At 28.5% G+C, this 15,572-nt stretch overlaps 1 protein-coding gene across 1 annotated transcript; it reads right to left on the bottom strand.

The window, feature by feature from the left end:
* Window positions 1–880: 880 nt before the first annotated feature.
* On the bottom strand, window positions 881–3,121 carry LOC124418766. Its single transcript, XM_046946112.1, has 3 exons — window positions 3,110–3,121; window positions 1,216–1,456; window positions 881–1,145 (listed from the first exon to the last, which is right to left on the bottom strand). The coding sequence occupies exons 1-3, from the start codon at window positions 3,119–3,121 to the stop codon at window positions 1,081–1,083; spliced, it is 318 nt and encodes a 105-aa protein (XP_046802068.1). The 3' UTR covers window positions 881–1,080.
* Between the last annotated feature and the right edge of the window lie 12,451 nt (window positions 3,122–15,572).

Raw genomic sequence — 15,572 nt, 5'->3', positions numbered from 1 at the left:
ATTACTTTGTAGAAGTATTTGGAATGCAATTTTCAGACTTTGTATTTTTTTACTGAAATTTAAAAGTAGTTGAAAATAAATTTGCACAAAAAAAGATGTGAATTAATAAATTATTATCTTTTATTTAAATTATAATTCATTCTTTTCATAAACACTTATTTACAAACAAAACATGCATTCAAAAACTTACAAAAATATATCATGCAATAAAAATATTTTACTGGCTAATAAATAATTAAAATGTGTTAACTAATGTGTTAATAAATTACCATACAGCAATAATACGTATAATGTAAATTTATGATTAAATTAATACAATTTATTGGTAAAGTAAATAAATACAAATGGAAAAGTGTGAACAGAATATAATGATAAAATTACAAAAATATTAATATGTTAATTATTTAACAGAGATGTTAGAAGCAAATAAATTAAAAATGAACAGGACAAAAAAATGAAAAGAACAACATCACTAAGTAAAATATGTAATTAAACTATTTAATTTAAGGGATGTACGATTAATTTGGACGGATGAAGATATATGTACGTCAAGGAAATTCTGTTATATTTGTTGTATTATTTTTTTGATAATCACCCCTATTCTGCATTTCAATTCGAATCGAAATTTTCTCCGTTTGGCAACTTTGGTATTACGCATTTCGATTCGAACCTCCGTCACTAAATAACAACATAGAAAAAAGTAGTTACGATCGTAATGCTAAAATACTATTCAGTTTTTAAATGTGATGTCATAGGAACGAGCCAGTACTCACTCACTATACATCAGTTTCAGCTAACCAGAAGTTACCTAATAATGAGTATGAGTTCTTTGATTAACATTCAAATTTAAAAATGCAATATATTTTATAATTTTGAATTATTTGTTAATGCGTTTATTAAGTATTGTAAAATTCTGAAAAATTATACATCTATTTAATATTATAAGCTATTCTATATTATATAAACAATGTTTTTAATTCCCGCTGTTAATTTAGTAAATAATAATTATTATTGACTAATTGTTACTAACTAAAGCTTCCTTCTTTTTGCTGACACATATTGACTGAAAATGTCGTTTTTTTAAACTTTGAAGGCATATCTAATCCCCTTTTCAGGATATTCCTCTCCGTTAGCCCGAATTGAATCTATTAAATGAAACAGAAAGTAATTCATGAATAAAAATTAAAACAAATAAGGAGAATATAATTTATTTACCCATTAAAGCTTGCCGTGAACACCATCTATATTTGATGCAACTATTAAATTTACGGAAAAAAATTTCGGTAAGGGATTTATGGAGTTGTCCTTTAATTAATGATGACATACAACGTCTCTGAAATTGATTATTTGGATTAAACTTGTAAGCATTATCGCGATATAATAACAGAATACTTACATATGACCCACGATTTGCTTCGTTTATTTTATTGTTACACTCGGATAATTCTTCGGCATTCTGAATTGGAAAGAATTTTCTTATATTTTCCTGAAATTTTTCTTTTCCTAATAATTTTTCCGTTAATACTTTTTGCGCGCAAAAAGTATTTTTTGACAGTATTTTGTTGTACTGTGGTGGCTAGTTGTACAATGGAGAAATAAATTATATATGTATGTTATAAAAACACTTAGGGGATATTTATGTTTATGCCTGTCAATTCTTCGATGGAACCTTTAAGATGCTTAACGGAGTCTGTTCATGTTAAATACAGAAAATATAACATTCACTTAGATAAATTTATATAGTATTTCTTATACACTACCTGTTAATAGCTCAAATTTTTCTCATAGCATTTTTTCCAGTTTTTACAACATAGCGATGTGTTTGGATTATCTATAAAATAAAATATGATTTTAACTGATTTGTACATAAATACATATATTAAAATAACTTACCATGCGGGATTAAATTTTCACCAAATTTTAATGGTTGGATTCTTGCTTTCCATTCTTCTTCTCTTTTACTTCTTCTTTTGTTGCAGTTTAAATTATTATAATTTAGTATTGAATTTATATTTTATAAATTTTCACAATTTTTTATTTTATAATAAAAAATATAGAAAAGTATTTCAAATATTTCTGTTCATTAATATAATTTTCAATGTTTGTTAATTTATGCATCAGTTTGAGTGAACAAATAGTCAACTAGACTTTGAACTAGCTTATAAAAATCCTACAGGGTATACATATATGTACTATATATATTTATGTAAGTATATTCAATTACTGTAGTGCATTTGTAAATACTATTAACTGTAAAGTATATTATTAGTACATTTCTTTAAATGGGATTAATAGATTTGGCAATAGAAGCATCCAAACGCCAGATGTAGTTTTAGAGACCTATTTTTGGTCACCGATGACACAGATATTTAAAGACTAACAGTATTTACCAGAAAGCGAACATCAAACGTAGTTATTCATGTAATTGTTCTTATGACATGGATTGATTCCAAAATTAAAAACAATCAATTTTCTATTACTTGAAGGATAATAGTTGTAATGCTCAACAAACACAAAAATGTATCTGAAATTGTTGAATTGATACAAAAAGTTTAAACATAGTTTAGTTTGGGATCAGAGATCTTTGTTAATTTATTTCACAAATAATCCATATTTTATAATTCGCAAAGCATTTTCGTCATGATTGTTAAACGGCATTTCATAAAAAATAGTAGAATTTGTCTTGTGAATCCTATTTTTTTTATTATTTATTAAAAACATATTTGAGAATCATTATATTTCTAGTTAAAAAACAATTTGGTGAAGACTTAGTTGTTTCGTGAAATAATTAAATCTGTTAGTATTTCTACTGAGCGAATTAAAGCTATTGAAATAAAAGATATATTTTCAAAAATATAACGATAATATTTTTATTTCTAACTGGTTGAGTTTTGAATAAAGGAATTTTTAAGCAATTATACAAATTTTTTAAAGTTTGCGACAAGACGCCAAGAGAATTTCAAACATTTTTATGGAAAAATTCCACATGTTCTTTACCGAATTATTATAATTCGAATAATTAATGTTATGTTACACAAACCTATCCAAAATATTAAGCGAACTTCAACATTATATCCTACAATTGCCAACACCCATTAATTACTCTTACTTTGATAAACATTCTTCAACACAAAAAAAGATCTTATGTTTACCTATGTGTCATTTTTAGCATTTTTTTCTTAAATTAGAAACGGCTGCATCTCAATTAAAAGATTGTAATGTGAAATAAATCCGAGTTCTTATAAAGAAATTAATAAATTTTTCGCAATCCATATTTTCGCAACACATATATCCAGAAACTCTTCATATAGCAACTTGGATAATTCTTCTATATGACAATATGAATCAAAATAATTTCCAAATTCTGAATTTAGTTGATCGACATATCTTATGAAGTCATTTGGAGGTCGGATAAATTTATTTTTTTTTCAAATTCTTTTTCTTGTATAAAAGTATATTTATCATAGTAGGAGTAATCAGTGTATGTTGGCAATGAAAGCAGGCAGTGATGTTGTTCGCGTAATTTTTTGCAAAGATATTCACAAACATATACAAATGCATTTTCTCCCATAAACAGCTTTGCATTTAAATCCTTATCTAACATTATTTCTTCTGAATTGTCAATTGCAAAAAGTTGGATTTGCACACTCGAACATTCAATATTCGAGTTAGAATTAGTCTGTACAGAACACGTAGAATTTAAAATTGTTTCGGATGTTTCATTTTCATCTATTATTTCACAATTTCCTTTTGTTACCACATTTACAAAATTAATACCCCAACGCTTTTGAAAGAGGCAGCAAAACATTGTTGGAGTAATGCTTTGTGCATTTCCTGAACCTCTACGTATTTGTCCAAAGAAATGTTCCAAATTATCTTTGCATAAACGTCTTGTTGCCAAAGTTTTGAAACCTTTTTATTTTAAAAATTCGAATAATTGCTTAAGACTTTCGTTATTCAAAATCCAGCCATTCAGGAACGAAAACTTTTTCGTTATATTTTTCCCAAATATATTTTTGATTGCTATAGTTTGAATTTGTTCACTAGCATTATTTAATAGAGCTAATTGATCATCAGAACCATTGAATAGTTCTTTACCAGGTGAAATAATGGACCGATTTCAACCAATAGGCTTCGTCCCTCATGTTTGGTCCAAATTTCATCAAATTATCTTGAAAATTGCGGTCTGTACCTTGCGCACAAGGTTTACATAGACAGTCAGCCAGCCAGACGGACGGACATGTCTTAATCGACTCAAAAAATGATTCTGAATCGATCGGTATACTTTAAGGTGGGTATTGAACCAATATTTTTGTATGTTACAAACATCAGCACAAACGTATAATACCCTCCCCACTATAGTGGTATATGGTATAAATATTCAATATCTTTCCAACTAACTACGTTACTTTGAAAATGCACTCTGTTTTTTGGATTAACTAGCAATTTCTAGTACTTTTTATCAAATGTGCTGTATCATGCATTGCAAAAATTAAAAGATATTAAATAAATTAACAAAATTTGTTCCCTGATCACAAACGAAATGAACAGGTTTAAGTCCAATTTTTTGTAGTAATTCGATGAGCATTACAACCATTAGGTACCAAATAATAGAAAATTGGTTGTTTTCATGCTTGTCCACCTATTCCTTGTGCCATAAAAACCATTACATTGGTAGCTACGTTTGATGATCGTGTTCCGTGACAATAGTCCTAAAGTCCAATGATTTTGTCAGTTTTTTTGTCATAGTACATATGGGTCTTCAGTGACATCTCGTCACAAGAAATTGAAATGTATTTTTGTTCGTCAGTCAAGGTCTTTGTTCTCATCTGTAACAATTCTAAATGATGAGGTTTCAGTCCTGGAGATTTTGGCCATTCAGACACAAAATCCTGTAATGTCCTCGGGTCAGGCCAGTCCATTTCAGTCTTTAGATGTCGGTAGGCCATAGGTGACAAAAAGTAGGTCCCTAAAGCAACAGTTTTCAGTTCCGTAGTGAATTTTTTCCATTTGGTTTTTTGTCAGCATTTTCAATTGCATTTTTTACAATTATTTTTAGATTTGGTTTTAATTTTTCAATTTTTTCGTCAAAATTATTAATTTTTAATATTCCATTTTCTTTTCTTAAACGAATATTTTCTTTTAATAAGTTATTATTTTTTTAAATTAATGCTTTATTTCATTTAACTGCAAAAATGAACGTAAGCGACTTAATTTTCGATTTTCGTTTTTTATAGAAATCGATAATTTAGGTCTATTAGCATCATCTCTGAAAATTTCATAGCAATAGATCCAATGGTTTCATCTTTACAAGAAAAAGAAAAAAGACGTAAGTACACATTTATTTTCTGTTTATGGATTTTGTGACAGCAAGGTGTCGGTTACGTCTAAATTTTCTTTTAATATATATTAAATTGATAGAAAAAAATTAACAAATTAACGTATTAAATTTGTTTGTGAATGAAATGCCACATATCTGAGAATAACTGAAATAATTTCATGTAATTATCACTATGCCATTACAATTGATTTGCTAAAATTTATAATTTTCTATAACTTTTTATGAGTTTAATTCATTCTAATTACTAATTACATTTATGTCATTTCCATTTAACCAACTCTTATATTTGGTTGTAAATTTGTGGATTTTGGAAGGCGGAGCTGTATATTGACTCTTAATGAATCAATAGTCTCTGAATTTACTTATTTATTCGATATAAGGCGAATTGTACTACAATGTATGGATTTTAATGTGGACATCAGGGTGTTTTTCAGAATGGTCTTTAATGAGGTATTTGGTCAATTGTGGACCAAGGTCTATAGAATTTAAACGCGTTATTCGTTTTAAAACAAGTATTTTTTCATACCTTTTTAATTTTTGAAAGATTTATTAAATATAAACTCATTTTCTGTATGGAAAAAATCATTTTCTTATAGAATCCATATATGGAGGATAGGGTCAAATATTGCCTGACATCTGTAATACTTTCCAAGATAATTTACAGGTATATATAACCGACTTCTGCAAAATTGTATAGCGATTGCAACATAAACAACATATTTATTAATGTTTTGACTATTTCCCGGGAAGAATATTCAAAAAAGATATCTCGTGATGATAGTTTAAATTGTAAGGAAAAGCCTGCTTCTTTTGTAAAAAATCTGGTCACCTCAAGAAAGATTGCCATATACAAAGTATTATAAGTAGTCCGACTCTCAAACAGCTAGCTCTAAGCATGTGTTAGTAAAAAAATACCTAACTCTAAATATCCGAGCAATTCGACAAAGAGCCAATGCATACGAAAAAGACAGTAATTTCCACTAATAGTTAACCACCTGGATGATCGTTATTCGTATGTTTTCGAGAATAAAGACAGTCTTCACTTTAGTGTCCTCTTTGTAAGCGGGAGCGATACAGTCGTCTTTTTACTGTCCTCAAGTAACCTAGAGATTATACTCTTAAAAGTTATTTTTTTTTTTTTTTGTACTTTCGAAAGACAGTCGTCACTTTATTCTCTTTGTAGGGTGTAGAGTGACGATTGACTTCCTCGTAGGACAAGCCCATGTTAAAATGGTCGGTCACCTGGGTAGTCAGGTGGTTAGGGGCCACCACAAGTGGTAGGTTAAGTGGTCAGTTCGGGACTGTCCTGTCGAACTGCTGCACAGTGGTATAGGAAAAAAAAAGAGGGAAATAATTCGGTAACTTCTAAACGGTTAATCCGATTTTAATGAAATTTGGTATGCACAAAGAGGAGGTGTTGTCGAGTTTAGGTTTTGTAGGGTGTAGAGTGACGATGGCCCATGTTAAAATGGTTGGTCACCTGGTAGTCAGGTGGCTAGGGGCCACTACAAGTGGTAGGTTAAGTGGTCAGTTCGGGACTGTCCCGTCGAACTGCTGGGAAACTTAAGAAAGTTTCGTTAAGTTTCGTCAAATTTTTATTTGATTAAGCAAAGTGCGATACTGACAGCACATTCAGTATGAAATCAATTGTTTGTTTATTGTACACAAAGAAAATAAAGAAAACAATGAAATTTGTCAAGAAAATTAATTTTTTTTTTTTCAATAAAATGTTATGAAATATGTACTTTTTTTATTACGTGTGGCACATAAATGTGCAAATGGAGCTAACGTGTTTTGAATGCACGTAAGTACATTATAGCCACATAAAAGTTTTTTAGGATTTTCTTAAGCACTTGAGAGACTTTGTTCGATTTTTTCATTAACTTAAGCTTGCTTATTCATATTATAGTTGGGCCTTTATCCTCAACCTTCAACTCGGAAATGTGTCGCATAAAGTCAATGGCTTAATTATCCGTTATGTCAATACCCACATACTCGGGTATGTTTTTCATTTTTGGAGTGATATATCTCGAGATCTATATATCTATATATTTTCCAAAAGTTTCATTATAAATGTTATGTTTTATTTTACAATTATATATATTCTTTCGAAAAATATTTAAATAAACAACAAATTTAGTTCCAAATACCTTGTGTCTTTATTATAAATTAGCTATTACTCGGTGTGCTTCGCTATACCGATCGAAATAAATACATAGTAATCAAAAAAATTATTTATTTAGTTACTAAATTATAAAATTTTTTAAAGGTTTATTATAATTCCTCTTGATGACAATATACAGTGAATCAACTAAGTTTTTTGCCTACCTTTTTTAAGAGAATTTTGTTTTTTGTTCATAAATAAAATTCGAAATAACAGGTAAAAAGTAAATTTATGTTTTCCAATTAAAAATAGAGATTGCGTAAATCGGGAAAAGAAAAAAATATTAAAATAAAAATGTTAGTGCATTTGTTGTTGCATTTTATTAGTTTTCATCAGAATTTGCATGTCAATAAAGTATTTTGCATACTAAGAATTCCGGCTAATTTCATTGGGTTTTTCAAATTATTTTTTAATTATTTTGGAATTTATTGTTTTATTGTTAAAAGGAAGAGTGTTAAGTATTTTTCAATTGCGATTTGCAAAAATCATATCCTCATTGTGTGGAAATGTGATGTTATTTGCCTTAAAAATGTTTAAAGGATAATAATGAGGCAATTTCGATATGGTGCTTCAAAATTTTTAACTGCCAAATGGAGGCGACTTGTATCCAAGGAAAAAAATTGGAATCCTGATTTATCTTCTCCAAAATCCATAGGAGGAACACTATGTTTAAATTTAGAACTCTAAACAGACCTTAGGATGCTTGGAACCAATGTAAAGTAAACTGTCGTGTAGTACAGGAAAAATAGCAATATTTTCAGCTAATACATACACTTATAAAATATTTAGAACCTAAATAAAGAATAACTATCTAGATCCTAATACGCCTACTGTATCTTATTCATAAAATAAAGCATTTAAGATATGAGGTTGAAAATCAGGGTTTTAGCATGTAATATGGTGATGTACCCATACTTAGAGTGGCCAGGATGGTATTTAGTGTTACATTTATTAAATAAGAATCAATATTCTACAATTTTAACAAAATTTACACAGTACTCCCCAAATAGATGTAGTTTCCGTAATGTAGTTTTTGTTATCAATACAAAATGACCAAAAAATCCAGATTATTTTTGTTATAATACATAGATTTATACCTCACTTAACATTTTTTCTAGGTCCAAATACATTGATTATCCCCAAATACAAATACATTGATTATCCAATTCAAAATTACTTATTATTTTCGAAATTTAATCAAACAAACGATAGATTTCATGTTAAGTCAAATATTGACAAATTCTTATAGGTATATAGGATAACAAATCGGTTAAGAAATGTCGTTTCACTACTAAAATATCTAAAAATGTTATTCTTATATAAAAATTATTTTATAAAATTAAAATAAAAATTTTAATTTTATAAAATAATGCAGCAATATAAAAAATAATAAAAAAACCTAAAAGCAAAATACTTTATTGACCTAAAAAATTAACAATACGTGTACATTTTATCAAAAATCTCGGTAATTAATATCACGATTTTACTTTTTATGGTAGAAAATTAAAATATAAAATATTCTTTAAAAAATACATCAAACAAATTACTTTATTTTGCGATAAATAATTGTTCAGATAAAGTTTTTTCTTTAATTTTCAATAGGCAAATTACTTAATTTATTCACTGTATTTCACTTAAATTTTTAAATAATACATTAATGATCTATTTATTTCTTACTTGCTAAAATTTAATATATACTTTTATTCTTATTCTAATGCCTTGGGATATACAATATTTTTCGTTTTACCCTCTAGTATAAATAAAAAACCCACTCAACGATTTTAAAAATACTAACCAGAATAGTTTAGAGATGCCAAGCATATTATTGCTATCTATTAAAATTTTAATTATCTAACAGTTTTCAAGAAATACGAAATTTTGTATTTAATTCATATGTGTGCCACCCCCCATTGAAGTGCGCCCGTTATTTTCTAAATGTTCACATGAATGTCAAAGTTATTTATATAAAATTTGAAGATTCTAGCTATAATAGTTTTTTATATATACGACTTTTTCTATTTAATTCATGTGGGGTTTCAAGTTCGCCAGATGAAAGTCCGCCCTTTTTCTTCCAAAATGTTCTGTTGAATATTAAAGTAATTTATGCAAAATTTGATGGATCTTGTTCTATATTTTCCTAGATAAACAATATTTTGTATCTTATTTATATGGGAGATATCAAGTTCCCATTAAAATTTCGCTCGTTATATTATAAATGTCCAGATGAATTTCAAAATTCTTCAAATAAAATTTAAAGATTCTAGCTCTTATAGTTTCTCAGATATACGATTTTTTTATTTTATTCATATTGGGGCTCCAAGCCCTCACAGATGAAAGTCCGCTCTCTTTTCTTAAAAATTTTCAGATGAATATTAAAGTTTTTCGTGCAAAATTTTAAGAATTTTGCTGTATTTATTTCCCAGATAAACCTAGTTCACCACTTTTTATCCCAAATAATCATATTGACACTAAAGTGGCTTCGACAAAATTTGAGGACTATAACTGTTATATATAACTAAAGAAACACGATTTTTTGTATTTATATTTAATTTATATTTAAAGAAAAACGAATTATTTAATTATATGGAAGGGAGGAGTGGCACACTCACGGGTAGTCTGCCAATTTATTACCCAAAATGTTTACATGGATGTTAAAGTTATTCGTCCAAAATTTTAATATTCTAACAGTAACAGTTTCCAACATAAACTAATTTTTGTATTTAATTTATATGGAAGTCGCCACGCCCCCTAACGATAGTCTACCCAGTTTTTGTCCTATTGACAAAAACCATATTGACACTAAAGTGGCTTCGACAAAATTTGAGGACTCTAACTATTATATTATCTCAAGATAAACGAATTTTTGTATTTAATTTATATGGGAGATGCCGCTCCCCTCATGGTTAGTCCGCCAATTTGTTACCCAAATGTTAACATGGATGTTTCATTGGTGCAAAATTAAGATTCTAACTGTAATAGTTTCCAAGATAAACGAATTTTTGTATATAATTTATATGGGAGGTGCCACGCCCCCTAACGATAGTCCGCCCACTTTTTATCCTAAATAAACATACAAACACACATTCATTTTTATATATATAGATAGATTTGAATGTGATATATTTGTGGACACTGTAACATTAACAAATATGGGCCGATATTTCATCAATATTTTTTTTATTGTATATGACTTAGTAAAGTAAAATTATGCAAATTATAATAATTGTATTCCCATATAAACAAAAATATTTAAGTTTTAAATTATTATATTAAATTTTAAATTTTTGACCATGACTTAACAATCTGAATTATACACTAGAAATTTATAAAAATATGAAAAAGCCATATATGACATACTCGGGTATGTTGGGTATTGATGTACGTAATTTTGCTCAGGTATAGACAAGACGGTTAAGCTGTATGTACGTCAACATTTGGACAAAACTTGTTTATGTGTTAGTAATTTATTCCAGTAATCTTTGAGGAAGAAGAAGCATAAATTTATAATTTTTATTTAGATTTTGCGACGGCAACTTCATTTTTTTACCGCATGTGATAAAAAAAAAGTATGAAAAAATTTTATGCGTTTTGTGTCTATACTGTTACACACACATTTTGACCATTATTATAGATGTAATTTTGTTAAAATTTCTTTAATTTATTTAAATTATTTTTTATTAATGAAAATTTTTTTCAAAAAACATGATATTTGTCTTTGTATATTTCAAGTAAAATTTGGTACTGTGCCCTTACAAAGTTCAAAATATAATTTTTTTTATCCATATTTCATTTACCTTGCGGCAAAAAATGTGATGTTTGTCTCACCAAAAACTAAACAAAAATGTTCAATTTCAGTGAATTCAAAAGTTTGTGTTTTGATTTTCATCAACCAGTGCGTTGTTGTGTTTTTTTTTGACTAACCACAATCAAAAAATCCTGTGTGTGTAAATTTGTTTGATACACAAACGCAGCAATGTCCTTTCATGAGGCAGAGGAAACACTTGTACGCCCTTGGACCAAAGACCTGCGCCGAGCAAATTTGTCGGCGACGCCACAGTGGTATAGGAAAAAAAAAGAGGGAAATAATTCGGTAACTTCTAAACGGTTAATCCGATTTTAATGAAATTTGGTATGCACAAAGAGGAGGTGTTGTCGAGTTTAGGTTTTGAATTTGGACCTTATAGGCCAACCAGGGGCCCGGCGGGGGGTCCTCAAATTAGGACACCTCGGCTATGTTAAATTTTTAAAACGATCCTATTTCTTCATTTGAGTTCCGATTTAAAAAAAATTTCGTATATAGAATCTCCTCATCGAGCACTATAAAAAATGTCGTCATAGCAGTAAATTATCTCTTATAGTTTAGGAGATATTCGCATTTGAAAATTAAAATTTTAAAATTTTTACCGTTCTTACTTTTTTTTTGATAATAGCGGGTCCAAATATTCCCGATTTTCGCCATTTCTTTTTTTATTCGCTTAACAACAAGTTTATATATCAAGCAGTGAAAGAATTATGTAAAAATCATGACTGAGTCCAAAGTTATAGGCATTTTAATTTAAAAAATTAAAAAAAGGCGATTTTTTGCCATTTTTTGGGAAAAAAGTATCTTTTTCTTTTTAAGTTATCTAAAAAGTTTCTAAGAAGATGTATATAGAATTTATACTTTTTGAAAAGCTGACTTTACATAAAATACGATAAATGAAACAAAACCTAAAAATTTTTGATACCGAGGGGACCAGGTCCATCCAAAAAAACCCTATTTTTTTATAGAAAATTCAATTTTGAGCAAAAATTCTCAAATCGCATAGTCGATATCAAATTATAGTGACCTGTTTTATATGACCCAATATGTTCTTAATCATTTTGTAACGGGTTTCGATAACCCCGCCCCTGGTATGGATATAATAGGCAAAAAACCAAAAAATCCCATTTTTGGGATTTTTAAAACTTTTTTGGGAATTCCGGGATTTCTAATAAGAAAATTCGAACTTTTTATTTAATTTTAGATTTTGAGTAAAAAAATCTACCTAACTGTAAAATTTCATCAAAAAATATTCATAAATAAAATTTTTATTGCAATTTGAAAAATTTGTATCTTCGCAAAAACTGAATAAAAAACATTTTTTAATTTTTTTAAAAAAAAGTATTCCGCGAATTTTTTAATTTTCAAAAATTATATACAGTTTTGAAAAATAGACAAAATTACCTTTCCATTGATATATACACCTAAATGTTTTTTAAGTGACAAATTAATTAGGGAAAACTCAACATCTTTTAGAAAATTTACCTAGCACTATTATTTTCATCCATAACGTTAACTCTTAAATTTGTTACATATATTAAAAAATTTTCAGGTATTATTTTTTAAACTGTAATGATTTTTACCCCTATAGGTCACTTTAATAGGTAGCTTATTAAAGTGACCTATTGAGGAAAAATTCATTACATAAGGATACGTTAGACATATTAGGTAGAATATCATAACCCTTTAAAAAATAATTTAATTTAAGTACCTGTAATTAATATATAAGACAGGTTTATATCTGTTTGTAATTATTTGTAATTTTCTAACCATGGCGATCGTACTAAAAAAAAATGATTTGTGCTCCATTTTATTTGAACACTCTTCAGCTCCTTTTCAAGATAAAGTGAACTTCTTATTGAAATATATTGAAACTGCACATAAAAATAAAGTGGATAAAACTGATATATGTAAAATTGAAAATTTTATAAAATCAGTTGATATAAAACTGAAGAGTGTTCGGTATTCCATTGCTAAATTTCGATCGAAATTTTCTGATTGGCTGGATGAATGTGTAGAAGTTGCTATTTGCGTATCAACTGTTGGTGCTCCCTGTAAGCAGTATGAGGATTTGAGCTCAAAATCTAAGAGGAAAAGGTTATCAACTTCACTAGAAACCTTATCTAACGAAGAAGTTTCGGACACTTTTAAAGCAATGTTAAGAAAAGAAAAACAGCCTTTGGATGCCATAAAAATTGCAAATATTCTTCCAACCGCATCACCAAGACGACTGAAAAGAATTGTAAAGAGTATACCCACACCATCATCTGATACAACGTTCACTGAGGAAGAAGCTATTGCGCTTATGTTGCAGCTGGGATTAAGTCGTGATAACTACATAACGTTAAGAAAGGCGCTATCTGAAAAAGGAGTGGATGTTTTACCATCATATGACAAAATAAATGAAAAGAAGAAAAGCATTATACCACCTCCTATTGAAATAACTGATCGGAAGGCTGTTATTGGACTCGGCGCTCTACTCGAAAATACTGCTTTAAGGATTGCTTCTGACTTTTCTTCAGACCAACTAAAAAAAATAAATTCTTGTGATCTTCAACTCATTTGTAAGTGGGGATGTGATGGATTATCAGCACTCTCGGAATATAAACAAATCAACACAAGTGAATCATCTTCCGAGTATAAAAGTGTATTTATGGCATCGCTAGTTCCATTAAGAATTCGAAAGTATGCTGACAGCGATTCTCCATCAACCAGTTTCGATGATATTTGGAAGAATTCGACTCCAGGATCCAAAGCTTTTTGTAGGCCAATAAGCTTTGAGTATATAAAGGAATCCAAAACAACAACGCAAGATTTGATAAATCGTATTGAAGCAGAAATTAAAAACTTGGAACCTATAACAATCGAAATAGAAAATTATTCGTTTAACATGTCCTATGATTTAAAACTTACAATGATTGATGGGAAAGTTGGAAATGCCATTACAGGAACATCATCTACTTGGTACTGCTACATATGTGGTGATAAAAAATCAGAATTTTCGAATATTTCCAAGCAAAGATCAATAAATGAGGAAACATTACAATTTGGAATATCCCCCCTACATGCTCGCATACGATTTCTGGAACATTTTCTACATTTAGCATATGATTTAAAGTACAGAAGCATACCGGAAAATGCAAACAAAAGTGCAAATAACAATAAGGAGTTAATGGAAATGAGAGCCAGTGAGAAACGAAGAATTCAAGAGGAATTTAAAAAGCGGATGGGATTAAATATTGATAAACCACTCACAGGATATGGAAGCACAAACGATGGTAATACCGCTAGACGTTTTTTTAAACATTTTGAAACTACTTCCGAAATAACCGGAATTAGTATGGATTTACTGCAAAAGGTCAATATTATTCTAATGGCGATAAATAGCAAGCATAAAGTGAACGCAACAAAATTTGGAGAGTATTCTACAAAAGTTTCTAAATTACTTTTGGAATTATATCCCTGGAAAGAAATGACACCTACAGTTCACAAGATATTATGTCATGGAAAGGTCATCATAGAACATAATATTCTGCCTTTAGGAGAGCTTACAGAAGAACCCCAAGAATCGAGGAATAGAGACTTTAAGCATATTCATCAGTTTAGCTCAAGGAAGTGTTCTAGGCAGTCTCAAAAATGAAGATATTTTTCATGAATTTAAAGATTTACTTTATCTTTTAGATATGGACTACTGTGATACCGATTATTTTACAAAATTATATTAATTTATAAAAAAAAATAAATAAAGACTATTTTTATATAAAATAAATACTTGTTAATTTTTTTAGGGATAAAGAATAAAAGATTAATCGTAAAAAGTGGCTGTAAAAATTCATAAAAATTTAGGTAGTAAAACATGCCTAACAAATGTATGGATGAAAATAATAGTACTAGGTAAATTCTCTAAAAGATGTTGAGTTTTCCCTAATTAATTTGTCACTTAAAAAACATTAGGTAGGCATGTTATATATCAATGGAAAGGTAATTTTGTCTATTTTTCAAAACTGTATATAATTTTTGAAAATTAAAAAATTCGCGGAATACTTTTTTAAAAAAAATTAAAAAATGTTTTTTATTCAGTTTTTGCGAAGATACAAATTTTCAAATTGCAATAAAAATTTTATTTATGAATATTTTTTGATGAAATTTTACAGTTAGGTAGATTTTTTTACTCAAAATCCAAAATTAAATAAAAATTTCGAATTTTCTTATTAGAAATCCCGGAATTCCCAAAAAAGTTTTAAAAAATCCCAAAAATGGGATTT

Source organism: Lucilia cuprina, chromosome 3 (assembly GCF_022045245.1).
Source record: "Lucilia cuprina isolate Lc7/37 chromosome 3, ASM2204524v1, whole genome shotgun sequence".
In the NCBI taxonomy this organism is placed as follows: Eukaryota; Metazoa; Arthropoda; class Insecta; order Diptera; family Calliphoridae; genus Lucilia; species Lucilia cuprina.
This window is presented reverse-complemented; position numbering and strand designations above follow the sequence as displayed.